At 41.1% G+C, this 19,456-nt stretch overlaps 1 protein-coding gene across 1 annotated transcript; it reads left to right on the top strand.

Moving 5' to 3' along the window:
- Positions 1-277: 277 nt before the first annotated feature.
- On the top strand, positions 278-11,046 carry frmd6 (FERM domain containing 6). The gene is made up of 11 exons (XM_005736709.1): positions 278-425; positions 2,333-2,409; positions 2,559-2,745; positions 3,897-4,052; positions 4,222-4,287; positions 4,953-5,021; positions 8,825-8,999; positions 9,211-9,519; positions 9,838-9,969; positions 10,094-10,185; positions 10,405-11,046. Exons 1-11 carry the CDS (start codon positions 363-365, stop codon positions 10,705-10,707), a joined length of 1,629 nt encoding a protein of 542 aa, XP_005736766.1. The 5' UTR covers positions 278-362; the 3' UTR covers positions 10,708-11,046.
- The last annotated feature ends 8,410 nt before the right edge of the window (positions 11,047-19,456 follow it).

Below are 19,456 nucleotides of genomic sequence, written 5' to 3'. Positions count from 1 at the left end.
GCTCCTGCTCTTTATGTGGCTTTTAGCTTTTCAGCTGGTTTTAATTGTATAGAAGCCCAGAGTTGTCAGATCAGCAGGCTGCAGCTTATGAAGGGTGTCACTTTAGGAAAAGATTAAGACATGACAGCGTGATTTAAAGAGAATGAGAGGGAGGCTCAGAGTACAAAGGGAAGCTCAGAGGCTGTCTAATGTGACTGCTCTGAGGCAGTCTTTGAACTGGGCTCATTCAGTGGTGATTTTTCTGAGCAACACACACAAAGGCATATATGTATGTATCCAGGTGTGCACACACCGATGACACAGACAGTGAGTTCCTGGGCTAAAGCAGTTTCTCTCCCATTGCAGATAATGAGCACATCTATATGGAGCTGGATCAGAAATTGTCCAAGTACTGTCCCAAAGAATGGAAGAGAGAAGCAAGCAAGGTAAGAAAAGTTTTGCTGGGCTCCCAAATTTTAGTAGAAATTGGAAGAAGACAGTAAGATGTAAATCAAAAAGGATTTACCAAGAGTCTTCTACCTGGACTTACATGATTTATACAATTAAAATTCCTTGTCAGATGGGTATAATTTACCATCTACTTGCTTACCTTCTAAAAACCGTGGTCATATTTGCATACAGTTCTGCTCAAAGCCCTGACCTTTTTTGGATCCAGAGGAGCTATATGCCTAACATACAAGTTCAAATCTGTAGGTATGGACATTAGGCTATGTTCACACTGCTGGTCTTGATGCTCAATTCCGATTTTTTGATCAAATCCAATTTTTTTGTCTGCTTGTTCACACTACAAATAAAATGCGACAGCAAACGCGCTCTAGTGTGAACCCTCAAAGCGGCCTGCATGCGCAAAAGAAGACGTCACACACAACGCGCTCTGTTTAGACCATATTGTTTGACTGATGGCCCTTAATATAAAGACTTCGGACTTTACTTTTCCCAATTTTTGCTTTAAGTCATTTTGTTATTTTTACATATTAATGTAAATAACCCAATAATTATCCTTATTGCTGTTTTAGAGGAGCGGTGCTTCAAAGGATAGTTGCAGATTATACAGTACAAATAAAATGTTCTCGTTTCTCCAACGTTGTCTTCCCAACAGTTTCACTGACATCTACACTGGATGGCCAGGAAGCATTCGCGATGTCTTCTCGGGCGCTGATAATTGGGGTCTGTCTTGTGTCAGTGGCGTAAAAGACTGATTTAATGCGACATGACCGTTCAAGCAGCAGTCGCTTTCAAAAACATCGGATATGTATCGGATTCAGGACCACATACGAAAGTGACCCAGGTCGGATTTGTAAATATCGGATTTGTGCCGTTCACACTGTCATAGCATGATCAGATATGGGTCGCATAGGGTAAAAAAAAAAAAAAAAAAATCTGATTTGATGCGCTTTCGCCTGCAGTGTGAACAGAGCCTTAGATTGACTTTATCTTGTAATTGTCTGACCAAGCCTGTGAATAGAGAGGTTAACAGGGTAGATGCCTGGAAAATTCACAGGTGGGGAAATCCTTAACCAAAATCAAATGGATTATTTTCAGTAGATACAAAGCATCTGATGCAAAGAGTTTCCTTTTATCTCCTCCATATGTGAAAGAGCAACTCTGCACGGTATCAGGATTATATCCCAATTTCCCTTACATTGTCTAGAGCTCATGTGTAAAATTGGCTCACCAAAGTCCTTCTCTGGATTTAGACAGTATTAATGTCTTTGCCCTGTTCATTGCAGAGTAACTGTGATGTTAAGTTCAGGGCTGTTGGGATCAGTCTGCTGTAAGGCTCCTTGTTCGAGGCTGAAGATAGAGGAGTTCTTTATCAGTCTACTGGCTTTTCTTGACAGTTGTCATATTTCAGAATGAATTTGGATCACATGCCTGTCGGTGGTATTGCTCTAAACATATAATAAAGTGCTTAAAACATTTGCACAGTACTGCATGCACCTGGAGATTTGTGCAGAATCTCTGGCTGTAACACCAGATGCAGCTGTGTGCACTGGCAATAGTGTCTGTACATCCAAGATGGTACCACACCTGGAAACCTCAGTCTAACGATTAGACTTCAGGGAGTTGCTGTGTTAGGTTGTCAAACTAGCCAGGCTAGCTGTTTAATGCCAGTGTTAATGCCAAGTTGGTCAACATCTGGGCATGAGACGTGGTAATGAGCTTCCCTTCTCACTTCCAAGTATTACAAAACCTTAGTAATTACTTATGTAATTACCTGTTGCTCCTTTACTATAGAGTTGATCCAGTTCATTTTTGTAGATTGATTATAATCGGTCAGTGATGCTGGTTGTAGTATATGAACACATTTTTCCACATGTGGCTTTTGCAGGGCATTGATCAGTTTGGGCCTCCAATGATCATTCACTTCAGAGCTCAGTATTATGTTGAGAATGGACGATTGATCAGGTCAGTAAAGCCTCTTGCTTGTTTATTTGCATGCTGAGTCAAGTAATATGTGTGAATAATGAGGATATTTGTATAGACTCCACAAAGATCATTCCGTTTAGCCCCAGTTATCCTTAAAGCTGGCTGAATCTGCTCTTTCTGCCCTGCAGCGATCGGGTGGCCAGGTACTACTACTACTGGCACCTTAGGAAACAGGTGCTTCTCTCTCAGTGTATCCAAAGGGAGGAGGCCTACTTCCTCTTGGCAGCCTTCGCCCTGCAGGCTGACCTCGGCAATTTCAAACGAAACAAGCACTTTGGGAAATACTTTGAACCTGAAGCGTACTTCCCCCCATGGGTGAGTCTGTCTAACATGTACTGCATTTGGAACGTACTGTATGTCAAACCTAAGTTATGATTTAAGATAAATGACTATTATCCTGCACACTCACAGGCTGTTCTGAATTTATCACTGATAGTTAGTTGCCTTAGTATCACATACAGAAGTTGAAGTATAGTCTCTCTTACTTAAATGGATATCATTTGATTATTTTAAAATATTACTTTCATTACATATGAATGTTTTAGCTTTTGTTTGACTTCTGTGGTTCTAAGACCATATTTCTTATGCATTAGGTGATACTATGTTATGTGAGGAGTTATGTGTTTTGACTGGCAACATCCTAATTTAATTGCCATCTGGTGGAAAGCTTTGGCATATGCATAAAAATCTTAGAAGTGATGTTAGAAGTTGGAAACACAAGCTGTCAGATGTGGATAGCCTGCCGGAAATAAGACTGAAAGAAGAACACAAACTGCTGTATCACTAGCTGAGAAGCTACAGGTACAGTGGGCATTATGTTAAAATGAGATTTTAGGCTGTCAAGCAGTGTTCCTGGCCTGCAGGGTGTAGAATATGTTTTAGCACCTTTCATTAGTCATGCTGACCAAACACTTAGCAACAGCTCCATAGCCTAGCATGGAAAATAATGAGAACTGGAACACTTCGGTTTATTTTTGTGCCAGAAAGTAGCACACGCACTTTTTAAAAAAACAAAATCTTTCGAAGCACGTAAGACGTGTCTATTCTGGCATCACTGCCTCCCCAACCACTACTACCATCCCTCTGAATATGGCAGCCACACCCATCTGATTGCCCCTACTTCCCGTCATTAGCCTCCTGCCTCCTTATCACTACTCGGAGCCAGCAGTGACAGGAAATTGTTGGAAATGAACAGCGTACGCTCCCCTCTGTAAATCTTGCCCAGATTTAGGTGCTTAGAAAGCTTACTAAATCTTCAAAAAGGGGCTCACAAAGCTTAGCGCGTGTGTTTCCGGTTGCTGCCTCTGGCTCTCGCTCAGTCTCTTTAGGTTGACATCTGTTTGCCCTGCGGCAGGCAGCTTCATCACCCTCATCAACCTAAGCCGCCACTCGGTTGTAATAACTCAGCACAACTTCAGGGCAGCCAAGCCTGACGACTATCCCCCTCTCTCCCTCTCCTTACTCAGGTGATAGCCAAGCGTGGCCGTGAGTACATTCTGAGGCATATCCCAAACATGCACAAAGACCAGTTCGCTCTCACGGCTTCAGAGGCACACCTCAAGTATATCAAGGAGTGCGCCCAGCTTGATGATGTCACAGTCCACTACTACAGACTCTATAAGGTGAAAAATGCCTCTAATCAATCTAGTTTCTGACCAAGATAGTGATATGTTGTATGTTATATTGCTATGTCATGGCTAGGCAAAGATTATATGCATGGACTGCTGGTTTGATTTCAGCCTTTTCTCCTTAATTTCCCCCTCTTATTGTGTAACTTAATATTTTCAACAGGACAAGAAAGAAGTCGAAGCATCTCTTACATTGGGCCTGACTTTACGTGGTATTCAAATATTCCAGGTATTGTTCCTTAATTAGAAATCAACATAGCTACTTTTTTTGTATTCTTGTATACATACAGTTAGGCTTTAACACAAAATAACATAACCAGACAAAATCATATCCAGAAATAATAAATATTTTTTTATTTTGTTTAATTTATGAAACCAAGTAATCCAAAAATATTGAACTTTATTAGTGTAATTTCTTTTCAGATTTCAGGTGGTTTTGCCTTCAGTGCCTTTCATAAGGTTTCATGCTTTACATTAACTTAATATGACTCATGTATGCTATCATCATGAATCGCACCTGGAAACCACTTGGTGACCATCTGGTTGACAAGTGGTTGCTGGAAGTTGCTTGCCAATCAGTATACGGCTCTGCACCAATCACCTCTGTGTGATTGCTTTGGTTGCAAACAGATTGCTGTGGTTGAAAGAATCTTGCATTGAAGATGCAAACTTTGCTTTGAAGACTCTTATACCAGTTAAAGTGGCAGTGAAATTATGCAATTGTTAGTGACCAAAGCAAACATTTTTTGGTGCAGCACCATGTTTACAACCAGTTTTACCTGGCAATATCCAGCAGCCACTCACCAAATGGTCAGTGAATATACAATATACATTCTTTGTTTACTTTGATTTGTAATAAGTCGACATCCATGCATTTGTGTTTCTGTGTTGCAGAATGTCGGGTCTGTGAGGCAGCTGTTGTACGACTTCCCTTGGACCAATGTGGGAAAACTGGTATTTGTGGTGAGTCAGATATCTCATCAAAACACGTAGCCCAGAGAAATGTTCTTCACAGGTCCTGCAATTTACCTTTTTGGATTTAAAAAGAAAAATCATTTCAGTGATGATGAAACACAAACATTCCCTTGCTTATGGCGATGTATGTGAAAGCCCAGCTCCTGCTTAGGGTCACAGAAATTTTTACGTGAGTATTTGTTCCTCTTTGCGGCTGTTTTATCTTAGTCCTCTGGAACTAATCAGGGATTTAAAGAGACTTTCCTTGCACACGTACACATGCAGAGCCACATACTGTAAACTACAGGCCTTTTTTCCTCTAATGAGCAGCAGGATTTTCTGTTTCATGATATACATGCCCCTCGATTCATCCATTTTGATCAGTTATCACTGTGGTCCCTGTGCTCTGTAAAGGAAATCCTGTTAAATCTCCTCATCTCTGCTCTGACTCAGCTTGCTGTTAAGCTGAGCGCTGCAGCAATTTACTTCCATAGGGTTTCTGTTATCACAGGAGAGCAGAGAAGCTTACTGTTTATCTGTTTCACTCTTGACAGCTTCATGTTTTCTGCCAGTCAGTTATTAATCACAATCCCGAGAGGTCTTTATTGCTCATCACAGCTGTTACACAAAAATGGGCTCCTTGTGACTCTAAATTTGGCTGTTTTGTTGTGTTGAGGCAGACTTTACAGGCTGTAAGGTCTCTGAGAAATGTGGTTTCTTTGTCCCAGAAAGTTGACGGTCTTGGTCTCAGACTGGGTTTTAGTTTGGTCTAATTTCGGAGTAAGCAGCCGTCGTATCTGCTGCACAGTTCACGGTGGAGACTTCCTGTTTTCCACAGTCTTGTTTTTTTGGGTGGTTTTCTTGCGTCTGCCATCTACACCGTCGTGACAGTGAACAAGCCATGGCGTGGCTGTGGTTTGACTGAGACCCAAAAGGCCTCTGTAGGCCCTGTCCCACCCTTTTTCTGAATAACAGGCTTTCTCCTCCACCCCACCCGCAAGTCACGGCATCCTGCATTGCTGCCGTCACCCGCTGCAGCTACAGGCAAGCCAGAGAAGGATGCAAGCAAAGGGGCGCATGGGTCAATAAGCACCAGATGTTGTGATGATTTTAGGGGGATTTCCGATTCAGTATTTGGCTTTTGGAATTGCTAAAACTCCCCCTTTTTTGTATAAAAGTTTAACGCAGGAAGGGTAGAGTATGCTCTTGGTTCACTAATGCAACAGGGTGGAATTCTGGGTTTTTCTGAGGGAATAAGTTGCATTTAGATTTTTCTTGAGCCAGTGAGCATTTCATCTCCTCCCCTTGAAAGCTGAAATTAAGTAATTGCCCTTATGTCCTGTGCTCTTGGATCTCAGGCCAGCTTTTGCTTCGCTACTACTCTGGTTGATGCTGGTCTGTATGAGGAGTTGTTGGTGTTGCTGGGAGATTTCGCTGTGTGTGGCCTGCTCGGGAGGTCTTTTTTCATGTAACGATTCAGAAAGTTGTCCAGCAGCTTTAGATGACCCGATCATGTACAGTGCACAGATCAGGAAAAGCTGTGGCTTCTGAAAACCTCTTAACAGCCTGCCACTCGACACCAGTCTGCTCTTTGCTGTGTGTGTTTGTTCTTGAATAGAGTTACCGTCACACAAGCTGTTCATCCACTATACCTGCTGCTGGGTGTTGGATTATTTTTGCCTACTTAAAACCTGACTGAGATATTATTCTACTAAAGAAAAAAAAAAAGAAAGAAGCAGCACCCCTCACAGAGTCATAAATACTGATGCCATAATCAAAACCAAACATATCCCACACATCCCTCTTCATATTAATCATCCATAGACCTGCTGCACAGAGTTCAACTTAAAGATAAAACGATGAAACGACAAAACGACAAACGATGCAGCATCAACACTCAAAGCATGTTTGAAGAGTGTGTCTCCCATCTCCTCTTTTCTTTTTACTAATTATCATTTATCAGCTGTCAGTACTGATACTGGCCGATATATTCGCAGGGTGTTTGTATAGATGTCTATGGGAATACAAACCTGCTCTTTTGCCTCAAACTCTTTTCTGATGAGCTAATGGTCTCAATCTCTAGTTTTAAGTCTTATTATAAAGGGTGATGTTACTTTTCTAAAATATGGCTTCATTAGAATGAAAAAGGAAGAAAGAATTAGTGTGTGGTTTAGGGTTGGCCTACCGTGTGACATTACTACCCTAATAGCCATTTTCCATTAATTAATACCTACTCGGGTTGGCTTGGAACAGCTCGAGATGATTTTTAGAGTTTTCCATTAGGCGATTGTACCTGGTACCAGGTAAATTTTTAGTACCTACTCGACTGGGGTTCCAAGCAATCCAAGTAACATCAACAGACTTCATGCCACCAAATGACTAGTCAGTGACGTTGTTCGATAAGTCACCTTCACGAAAATCAAAACAGCTATTTTTGAAACCCAGCAACAAAGGAAATGGTTACACAGAAACAATGCCATAGTCCCGGAGTCTGACCAAAGGCCACAGACCGAGCTGCAGGTATACCATCGCCTCGACGTCCACCTTTGTTGTAGTGTTCGAAACGCTTGGCTGCATTGTTATAATGACCCTTCGCACATTTAGGTGGTACTCGATTGCAATGGAAAATGAGTCAAGCCGAAGTGTCATCAAGCTGATCTGGTTAGGTAGTAATGGAAAACGGGCTCAAGAGCGTGTACTCTTCATTGTCACATACGGACAGCTAAAATACTCCATTCAAGACTTCACGCCTGAACCTCGCAAAACCAACAGCTGATGTGACAGCCACATAAAATCTTTTGTACGCAGTATGCGGTTGTTATCCATTATTCTCCCCTCTGCCTATAAATAAAAGGAGCTTGAACCAAACAAAACAGTGGCTGGTTCAAAGGTTTAAGATAAAAGCATTGCCTGGGAAGAACAATTAAGAGTTCACAGAGAAGAGATTTAATGCTCAGCATCAGCTGCCTCCTCCTTGGACTCACCGAGTTCGCCTCGTTCACACCTGGCTGCTGCCCAGTACGACTTCACTGTTTTAGTGGTGGTTTCTTGGATCTGCAGAGTAGCATTTTGAGGTTAAAGATAAATACTCAGTTTGAAGGATGGCAGCAAATTTCTCTCGCACTTTCCCACCCAGACTTTCTCTCCTCTCCCACAGATTTAAAGAGGAAATCTTATTCACAGAAATATTTTGTAGGAAAGCCACCGGTAAAGAACTCAGTTCATTTTATATGAGCTTATTTCTCGAAAGACAATAACCACTAAACATACTTCAGTTCAGCAGCTTTCTCTAAAAGTATTTGTCTAAATAAAGTAATGCTCTGTCCCGTAGTCCGAAAGCATAGCTATTTGCATTTTCTCGAGGTCAGAGGCTAAACACTTGCAGAAATGTTTATAGGTCTGTGTTGAAAACAACCCTGCTGACACTAAAGACAGCTGTTATTGTGTCGAGCCTCTGCCAAAAGGCGCAGGAGAACGCACAAACCCACCATTTTAGTTTTTCCGAGCATCCAGCTAATATGTCCTCTGACTGGAAAAACAACCAAACTGCTGAGAAATGCACAGTTTCAGTTTCTGGTTTGGGAAATGAAGAACAGATTCATGAAGTGATTGCAGCTTTGTGTTCAGCTACAAAATAGTTTTCAAGAACAGACTTTGTTCTTTGGCTAATGCTCTCCTTCAGGCCTCCCTGGCACTTAATCACAATTTCACATTCCAATTTCATAATCGTGTTTTGTTAACTGCTGTAAATCACCGAGTCCTGTAATCAACATTCATGTGTTTTCTTTTTCCCCCTCGCTCCACACTCTCAGGGGAAGAAGTTTGAAATCCTTCCTGACGGTCTACCCTCGGCTCGTAAACTCATCTACTACACAGGATGTCCTATGCGGTCTCGCCACCTCCTGCAGCTGCTTAGCAACAGCCACCGGCTCTACATGAACCTGCAGCCGGTTCTCAAACAAGTCCGTCGACTGGAGGAGAACGAAGGTATTTGGCGCCACTTATTCTGTCAACATTAAACACCCTTTGATCACTTCTTCAGAAATATAAACAAAAGAGAGCTGATGCTTCCTGTTTTTTGGTTGCCTGCAGTACATAAATCTGTTTTTTGATGTGTATAGCGTTTTTTGCAGAGATGTGTTTTTTTTTTATATTTTAAACTCTCTGTTTTTTTTCTTTCTTTCTTTCCCCACTTCAGAGAAGAAGCAGTACCGGGAGTCATACATTAGCGATGCTCTTGAGCTAGACATGGATCATCTGGACAAGCGTTCCCGCGCTAGTGGCAGCAGCGCAGGCAGCACGTCTCATCACAAGCGTCTGTCTCGCCACTCCACTACCAGCCACGGCAGCTCGCACACCTCTGGCATTGAGGCGGACAGCTTCAGGGCCCCCGGCCAAGCTCCGCACAGACCCCTGCGCACCTGCAGCTCGTCCACAACCAGTCACGGGAGCTCGCACACCTCTGGCATCGAGAGCAGCGGCAAGGAACGCAACCTAGATGATGAAGGTATGAGTATTTACATTTATTTTTTTGTGCGTTTAGAGTCCAGGTAAGATTTCCCTTCAACAATTTAGGGGTAGATTCATTTCATAAAGTTTTTGCTTTTTTATATAAGAAACCACAGGAAAAGATTTCTCTTCAGTTTTCAAAATAAAATGCTGTAAGACCTGCCTGATCAGAGGTAACATGCTGATGGCTTGCTAGATTTCTGGGACTTGATATTACCAAAAAAAAGCAATGATCATACTCCAGTAGTGCTGCTCCAGAGAAAGTGAGAAGACTTGTTTATCTCAGATAATAATTCAGAAACATTTTACTCTGCAGAAATTGAGATGCTGGTGGATGACCCCAAAGACTATGAGGAGCTTCATGAAATGGCCCTGGATCAGGAGATGTGCATTCACATTACCGAGGACATGCTGACGATGTCACCTGATCAGACCAATGGATATTCAGGTACAGTTTCTCTGCAGTCAGGGGAATTAGCCCCAAAGTGGAATGAGTTAATTCAATTAATGCCACCTGTCTGTTTTTAAGGAGGCGGTAGCAAAATGCATCTCAAAAGTTTGTGTTTTTGCAGGATTGATTGTAAAAGATGTTAGCTCCTCCACATCCAGCTCCTCTGAGACTGTCGTCAAAATGAGAGGACAGAGCATCGAGTCTTTGCCACAGGTAGTTAAAGCCGTTTCTATCTGTGGATGTCCTGAGAGGCTGTTTTTTTGTTTTTATTTCTTATTTTTTCTAGAAAACCACTGCACATACAAGTCATAAGGAAGTAAAGCAGAGGGTTTAGAGTGACTATAAAGAAACACCTGGACAAACTTCATAACTTATCTGTGTTTGATTTTCTACGTTTTTATTCATAAATTTGACTTGTTGTTTTCCATGCAGACGTCTGCCTGCAGGAAGCCTCAGTCTTCGACTGACCGCCACAGCCAATCACTAGACGACATCCGCCTCTATCAGAAGGACTGCCTGCAGTGGGCGGAGCTCTGCCAGGACACCGCCCACAGCTACACATTCGGTTGCGCTCAAGAGCTGAGTGACAGCAGCGGCGGAGGCGGCGGCTATCAAGGCCTTGCCGATCAGCGTGCCGGCATGCTTGGCGAGCAGCACCCATTTCCCATCAAGAGAACCAACAAGTACTTCTCTCTGGACCTGACCAGCGAAGAGGTTCCCGAGTTTGTCGTGTGACAGAAGCACAAAGTAGGCAACCGCAGGGTGCCCTTTTCGCTCCTCCACGTCAGACGTGGAGATGTTTCAGGCCTCAGGGAACGAGATGAGAGGAGCGCTGCAGAGCTGGTTTCTATTCTTGGCAGCAAATAGTAGCGATGAGTAAACTGGCAACAAGTAAGCTGCCCCTTTTAAGCACCACTCGAGACGTTTCACATAACACATAATAAATCAATAGACATTGAGGTTTCTGTCAGAAAATCAGACTTTAAGAACAAACACTGGGCTCAAAAGAACTAAAAAACTGCACCCCCAGGTCAAAAGAAACAAAAGGGATTGTGTCATCTTTAAAAAAAAAAAGAAAAAAAGATTTTATTTAATTCAGTCTTCTCCAAACTGATCCGCTTCTTTACAAAGTCATCAAAAGACTTGTGCATGTAGGTCTACAGCAGACAGATTAATGCACCTGACAAGCTTTTCAAAGATCTTCTGTGGAGGACACAGGACAGAAATCATGCTGAGCTACAAACCAAAGACGAGATGGAAATAAACTGAAACCACATCTGTCTCTACATCGAGTGTGGTGGAACATTATATTTCAGTCATGCAGGGAGGGAACATGGACCTACGATCCTCTGTGTGAGAGCGGCCATGCCTCCTTCCTCCTCTCTTCTTCTTCTTCTTCACCACTTCATTTTACCTCAACTGGAAGTGGAGTGTGCCAACACCCCCCCCCCCTCACAGACTGGACTTTTTAAATCATTTGAACACAAACCCGACGTGCCTTTATCACACTATGCAGGTGTCAGTCTCGCGCCTTGACAATCACACACCTTCACCCTTAGATCCAAGCCATCAGAACTCAAGCTCTGCTTTACTTTTTAAACATTGCGCACGCACACACATAAACATAGAGCTAGTTTTTTGGCAATTAAATGTTAGAAATATCACGATTTCACAATGTTTTGTGTCCTGTCAAATTCAGCCGAGTTTCCCAGGAGGAATGAGGTCGAGCGAGTTCCTACGTGTTCTGACTCGCTCTGCGATTGCGGCCACAAAAGTTTCCCTGTAATCTAGCCTCAAAATGGAGCCGGGCTGGCTGTCAGCCAAAACAAACCACACTTTGACGCATACATATACATTCTCCTTTGACTCTTCTAATCCTTTTGTTTCAGCTATTGTTTTAAACTGGAATTTGTTACATTTTTCTCTTAAAAATCAATTTATATGTTGTATTTTTTATGAACTGTATATGTTACACACTTAATCTGTGTAAGGTTAAAGTCATTCAGTATTACAAGCCAGTGTAGGTGACAGTATTAAGGACATGTGGCTCTGAACAAGAAAGACAGGTTTTATTGTCGGTTTGATTCAAGAGATGTGACCGTTACTCAAGATTTCAATACTCTAGAAGTGGCACCGTTTCCACTGCGGTTTGTAAGGCAGTTGGTTGTGGAGATGACATCTTTTCACCAGAAATGGAGACTCTTTCCCTGAACCGATGTTTCCAAACTATTTTATTGGGTTAATTTTTCAGTTTTTCTTTGCCCCACTGAGCAGCATGAATAAGAGCAGGCGGAGGTCAGTTATTGGTTTTGATCAACAGCCTTCTTTTTTTTTTTTTTTTAAATCATGAGATTAGGAGAAATGGTGGAAATGTTCAGTTTTAGATATTGAGGCTCATGAATTTTAAAAAACACTGCTTTATAAGGATTTAGGATCATTTTGCTATAAAGCTACAGCTTAGCTTATCTAAAAGACACAAAGAACAACTATCCTGGCAGTCCATCCACCTGCCAGCTCACATTCATTCAGCATGAGGGTGTAGGAAGTGTTCATTACCATTTTAAGATTTAAAGTTGTAGGGTTGGCTAAATCAAACCCCTCAGTTTAACCCCACCTGCCCTCTTTCTTCTTTTTGTTGTTGTTGTTGCAGTCAGCAAACAAAAGCGAGGTGTTAATGTGGTGATACTCCAGCGACTTTTTGTGCCAACCTGTGACACGTGCAGTGTAAGAACCGTTAGCTGAGTTTAAAACTTATTTATCATGGTTTTAAGTGTCCTGCGCTTAAAAACGCTATTTTAACAGTCTATCAGACAGCATCAATGAGAATTTTTATGCAATACATAACAAATACATGGATTTAATAAAGCTGTGTAATTAAATCAACTTCTATATTTCATACTGTTTGTTTTCTTTAACTGTTTATATAATTACTCATTAACTGAAAATGTCTATTTTGATGGACAGCAATGTTTCTTATATTAAAACAGCATGTGTTAAGGTACATAGCCATACATTCATAACCCATGTCCTTAAAGTCTTCCTGTCTTACTTCTTTGGCTCTGCTATATGGTCATACTTACACTTTGTAAGAGTCTGTATGTCTGTGCCCATAATCCTTTCTGTGAAAGGATCGCCCTGCAGGTAAAAATGTTTTTTGTCACCTTGTTGTTCAAAAAAAAGAAAGAAAAAAAAGATTTGTTATAATGAAGTCTGGTCCGTGCCTTCTTGGTACTAATGCCCTCAATATCCAATAAATAGGTACATTTATCTACCAATTATATGTTGTCAAGTCATTTCATTTTTTTGAGTATTGCCAGCTGGAAGCTAAAATCTCTAAAAACTCTTTAAGTATAAAACTTTACATGTGGAAGGTGGTGTACAAAATGTTCCCTTAGTTCATGCTGCCCTCTGGTGGTTTACACTCACTGGAATGCAAGTCTCACTTTGGCCTGAGGGTGGCAGTATTTCATGATAAGGAAACAAAAGGAACAGCTCTGTTCCTTTTGTCCTCTGGCCTCAAATTTGGCTTCACGCCTACTTTTTTTTGTATAACCATACATAAGCGTTATTTTAAAGTGTGCTATCTGAACATAAAAGGACACTATAACAACTTAATATTAACAAAACCATTAATATCAGAGCTTCAGCTGACCTTAGTTACCTGTCATCCTCACTTGTACCTCATAAATCTAGGTGACATAGTGATTGACTACATCAGGTGGAGTGATGTCCATTTTCTTAAACTATCTGAATTTCAGTTTCTTTTCCCAGAGTTGGCAAGCCCAGAAATCTGATTTGATACCGTTCGTATTTTTATCTTACATGTTTTATTAAAAATACATTTCATTTCACAGAAAATGGTTATCCCAATAATTTATACTATGAATTGCAGTCAGTATTAATAGCAACGAAATAAGCAGATCAGCTGACAATCAGTGTTTAATTCTAAGCTACCCTTCTGTAAATATCTATCAGACAATCACAGAAACTGCTGATCTATTGGGATTTTCCCACACAACCATCTCTCCAGTTCACAGAGAAAGAAAAAGTCCAGCGAGCAGAAGCGCTCTGGGTGAAAATACTTTGATGCCTGAGGTCACAGGAGAATGGCTAGACTTGCCCTGGGCTAATCGAATGGAGTAACCTCAATTAACAACTTGTCATCATCAAGGTATGTAGAAGAGCATCTCTGAATACACAACATCTCAAAGTGTGGAACAGATGGGCTACAAGAGCACACTGGATGCTACTCCTGTCACTAAACTGATGCTACAGGTCACAGGTTAAACAAAATTGGACAACAGAATTGTAATTCTCCATTTCAGCTGCGATATTCATATGTTTACACTGCTTCCATCACAAGACTCACATCATCTCAAACTGGTTACTCAAACATGACGGTGATTTCACTGTACTCAACGGCCTCACAGTCACCAGATCTCATAATCAATATCAGCAGAAGCCCCCAAGAAGCAAGCAAGGCTACAAGACGTGAAATCTTTGAAGTAGGAGGAACCGTAACTGTGTTTTCTTTTGCGTTAAAATATGCAACATTGGGCTGAAAACACAAATCACCACAAAATCATTGATGCACAAATTAAGGGGAAACATGGAAGCCTTCCTCAGCGAGCTCCACCTCTTTCCCGCACTCTCCCCTCCGAGCTACACAGCTGTACAGGAAATCATTCATCCACCATCCACTGCCGTCACCATGGCAACACAGAGGGGGAAATCCATTCTCAGTCGCTTGTCAACCCCCCTCTCTCTCCTTCCTTTTGTCTTGTTGAATTAGGTGGAGCTCTTTTCTGACCACGTTGATGCATCATTTTTAAATTTTAAAACAGAGCAAAGGCTTCGTTCACTGATCCTAATAATGCTTGCAGAGCCTCATTTGTATCCTCTCTAATATTTCCATACATCTGTTCTCCCCATCAGTAAGCATGCATGTGTAGGTGATCATTGCTGCTGATTGTCTGAGAGTATTAGGTGGCAGTGTCTCTCCAGCAGCAGTGGTGACCTCTCCATAAATCCCGTGGGGCATTGGGAAAGGACAGGCGGGGCGGTTATGCTTGGATCGGGCCAGCAGCTGCCTGGAGGAGGCAGATGGTCGCAAATCAGAGATGAAATCCAGGCCCCTCCCCTGCCTGCATGATAACCTACCCCTCTCACGCACACAAAAATAGAACAGTTCAAACTATCGTCTTACTACACAAATTTTGGGCGAGTGGGGTGAATGAATGCTGATGACCAAAAGATTAAGAAAAATATAACCCATTCAAACAAAGGCAGGCCAATCAGTATCAAAGGTGGTGCTTTCCAATTCCTGAAAAACCAGCTGAATTTAAGCTCTGCCCTGATGCACGAACATCACTATTAATTGCAGCAGAAAAGTCTTTAGTCACCACATCTGTCCGTGTCCTCTTGGAAATGGATTAACAGCACTTAATAAAGCAGCCTATTAACCTAAACAGCTGCACTGACACCAAAAGGAGATGATCCCCAGAGCCGATAATAATGAAAAACAGTAATCTGATTACAAATAAACAAATCTCTGGAGTTATCTCTTCTCCAGTGGTGGAGGGAGGTGCCTGACACATGTAGCTTGAAACCAGTCGGTGGTATATGATATACAGCGCATCTGAAGTTGCTACTAGATAAGTGGAAAATGTAACCATCTCAGAAAAATAATTCTTACAAAGTTCTATAAAAGGGAAAAGAGGAGATATATTAAATATGTGGTTTTGACAGTCAATTGTCCAGAATATTCATTATATTGGGTAATATATATGTATGTGAACAATATGTGAAAAACTAAGTTCACCCTGCTTCCACAGGACTTAACAGGGTACTTAGCAACCAGGTGCTGCAAATCAATTGCTTGTGATAAACTGATCATCAGTAACTATGAAAACCTCTATAAAAACAGGAATTTTGTACATCCAAGAGTGGGAATACCAGCAAATTGCCCACAAGGTCAGAAAATGGTCCGAAAAATTCCAAAAAGCTAAATCTATAAGCCTCTGGAAGTGGCTCGTTCATTGCAGATTGCTTTGATGCTGAGATCTGGTTGCTTGTGGACATTCAAGGCTCTGGGTGCTAAGGTCACCCTCTAACATATTTAATACCAACTCATAAGTCAATCAAGTTTATTCTTCTCTTTTACTTTTACTTCAGTTGCAAATGAGAAAGAGGAGAAAAAGTTTATCTCGGGTCCTGGCCGCTTCCTTTTCTTCACCATGGCGCTGTGAATCACTTCCAGTGTTTGTAGCTTCAGTTCAGCTATGTTAAATCTGCTCACAGTGCAATTAGAAAAAGACTGATGCTGCAGGACCCGAGCACCTTGTGCAGCATCTGACGTTGTGTTTACCCAAAATTAATAATCTAGTGTGGACAAGATGAATTCTCCATTACTCCTGATATGTAAAACCTAACTGAAAGAGGATGTGTTCTCTCTTTTTACCACACCGTTTCAAACACACGATTAAAATACCCAGGCGTCTGATCCATATTCCAAGCATCCATAGTTAAAACTGCTCTTATCTTAGACACAGAGTGAAACTTCTGATAAGAGTACACACTGCACTAATGTCTACTGAATGTGTTTTATATTATTGGAGACAGAAATCAAACATCTGACTTCCTACAAATGCAGTGAGACGGAGGGCATGCAGCGTTTATCTAATTAATGGCAAAAAGAGTCAAACAACAGCCATTATGAGTCTTAATGAGGGAGTACTGTTTCAAAGAGGGCAGAATAAGATGCACACACTGTTCATACTATGAATCTAATTATCTTAGTGTAATGAAACAGTCTCATCAATACTTTTATTCCAAACATCAATGACTGTACAATGTGCGGTGCATTAAAAGTGCCAAATTTTCACAAGTTATACTCGTGGTTCTCTATTTAAACTATAGAACAGAATATTATTTTTATTTTAAAACGCTGTTTGTCTTAAAAGAAGGTAAGCGAAAGCACATATGATGGTAGCGTGGTCGGACAACGAGGACATGACCAGTTTCCTGCTTTTCAATATTGTGTCAGACTCACGCCTCTATTTTTAGAGGACATAATCACACATATTGTTGTTACATTTTCAGCCACTGGTTGCTTGAAACCTTTCACACCTCATCTCATAAACCAGAGTGTCTATGATTGTTAAAACACTGTGGGTGGCTGCTGCTTCACTATCCCATGACACAACACAGAACTGCTTTCAGCATACAGTTTATTCATTTTGGGCTTTGCCTAATTCTAATAACAAAAAAAAAAAGGTTTCTAGCATCAATTAAAGCTTAATATGAATATAGACATAAATAATAATACCAGGGGAGTAGCACAGAACTCTGGGCCCTATAATAAACAGTGTCTGTGGCCCCCTTCCTTTGGTGATCCACATCTCTGAGGAGTCTTTTGACCGGTCTGAAAAACTATTAACACTATTTTCAAGGCTTTGGGGTTAAGATATAGAGGTCAAGGCACACCATAATAACTGTAACTATTGTAATTATCTTGATAATCTTGTGCAGTAAAAATGCATTACATTAAATTAAGTTTATGATCTCAAACACAAAAATTAGACAGATAAAGTAACACGTGTATCTTAGTGTGCTGCCCTTGGGTGTTTAGAACTAGCAAAAGCTAAAAAAAAAAAAAAATCTATCCCCATTTAAATTAAGCAGCAGTGTCGTTGCGTTATTCTGAGGTACCATTTCATCAGCCTGAACACATCGACTTCCTCAGAACAGCTTATTTATCTCACGGCACAATGCTTGAAAACCACTGGGCCCACAATAAATAAAGCTCAACAGTACAGCAGATAACTTAAGATGATGGTGGGGCTACACAGTGATGCAATGGTTAGCAGTGGTGCCTCACGGCATGGAGGTTCTGTGTTTGAATGCAATCTGGGGCCTTTCTGTGGGGACTTTGCATGTTTACTGGATACTCAAGCTTCCTCCCACAGTCCATAGACATGCAGACGGTTAGGTTTATTAGTAATTCCAAACTGAGCAAGAGTGCTAGTCTGTGTGTTGGCTCTGTGATAAATTTCCAAACCTGTCCAGGATGTACCCTTCCTCTTAACCCGTGACAGCTGGGACAGACTCCATCCTCCTCCCACAGCCCAGAATTTGATAAGTGGAGAAATGAATGAAATGAATTGTAGTTCCTTATGTTTTTGTTATTTCAATCTTTCAGTTCTGGGCTTCTGTTGCGGAGGTACTTAGGTTAATACAGCTAAAACTGCGAGAGGGTTGTTAGATTATTTACACAAGTTAGCCAATAGAACCTGCTCAGCGCTATGTTTGAAACTGTCCAAAGATATACTCGTTAGGTTAATGGATAATTCTAAAGTGCCTGCAGGTGTGATGGTAAATGGTTATATATCTTAGTCTTTTAATAATAACAATAATAATATTAAAAATTAATTATAGAGTATGCAAGCATGAGAAAGCTGAGCCAAGGGTAAAGGAGACTTCATGCATTGAATACATAAACTTCACTGACTTGAAATAAAGAAGACGTTTTTAATTTATGAGAGGAAAAAACTCTACGAGAAGGATCCAGCGGTTGAATTTCTGCAGTAAAACGCTTGTTTCCCGAGATGGAAAATGATGGCCTAGTTGGAAAACTGTGAAAATTCCAGTTGCTAAGAGGGACAAACATTCAAATTTTGGCGCTTGGATCCACTTCATCTTTAAAAGCTTATTTGAGTTGTTTACTTCACTATAATGCTGGATCATGGTGTTTCGTTAGAACTAGCAAAAGCAGCATAAGTGCCGTAAGCGTCCACCTATTTTTATTTTAATTAATGAGACGTGTCATTGTGGTATTTTAATGTCCGTTTCATCAGTCTGAAACAGCACATTAAAGCTTACTGCTAAAATTTCACCTGTTTCTCACTGTCTCTACCAACTCATGTCAACTTTGGGGAGTGCTCTGCTTACCTTTTTCTTTTCCTCAGTTTTCCTCCTTCTCTCCTTCTTTCCTTTCGTTAATGGGTGGGCTAAACCATTCGGCTTCATTTGTAAGGGGTGGAGTGGCGTCAGAGAGGCTCCATTAGTTTTTGGAATCAAGCTCAGTCACCAGAGTTATTCGAAAAAGTTAATTATGACACTAATTACTTAGGAATACAAAAATTGTAAATAAATATACAGCTTTTATTCGACGCTGTCCAGGATCCATGCCACCACTGGGGCCCTAAGTTGTCTGCTTGTGACCCCAAAAGCTAGGCTAGGTTAAGTGCCAAGACATCAAAGGTGATAATGCGCATGTGCAGCTAGCAAGAAAGGCACTTGTGGATGTGTACAGAATATTGAATCATGATTTTCAGTCAGGTAAAGACCTTCTTTGTACCTGACAAAGGGCTTAAGCGATAAATACTTAAATCAACAAAACAGTTTTTATAAAAATCACAGATGCCCTTCAAAAACGTCAAGTTAAAATCGCGTAATTGTTTTTGTTTGTTTGTTTGTTTTGTTT

This window comes from Pundamilia nyererei, unplaced genomic scaffold (genome assembly GCF_000239375.1).
Source record: "Pundamilia nyererei isolate P.nyererei 1_Seehausen unplaced genomic scaffold, PunNye1.0 scaffold00070, whole genome shotgun sequence".
Lineage (NCBI taxonomy): Eukaryota > Metazoa > Chordata > Actinopteri > Cichliformes > Cichlidae > Pundamilia > Pundamilia nyererei.
Note: the sequence above shows the minus strand (reverse complement) of the source record. Positions and strands in the feature narration are given on the sequence as shown.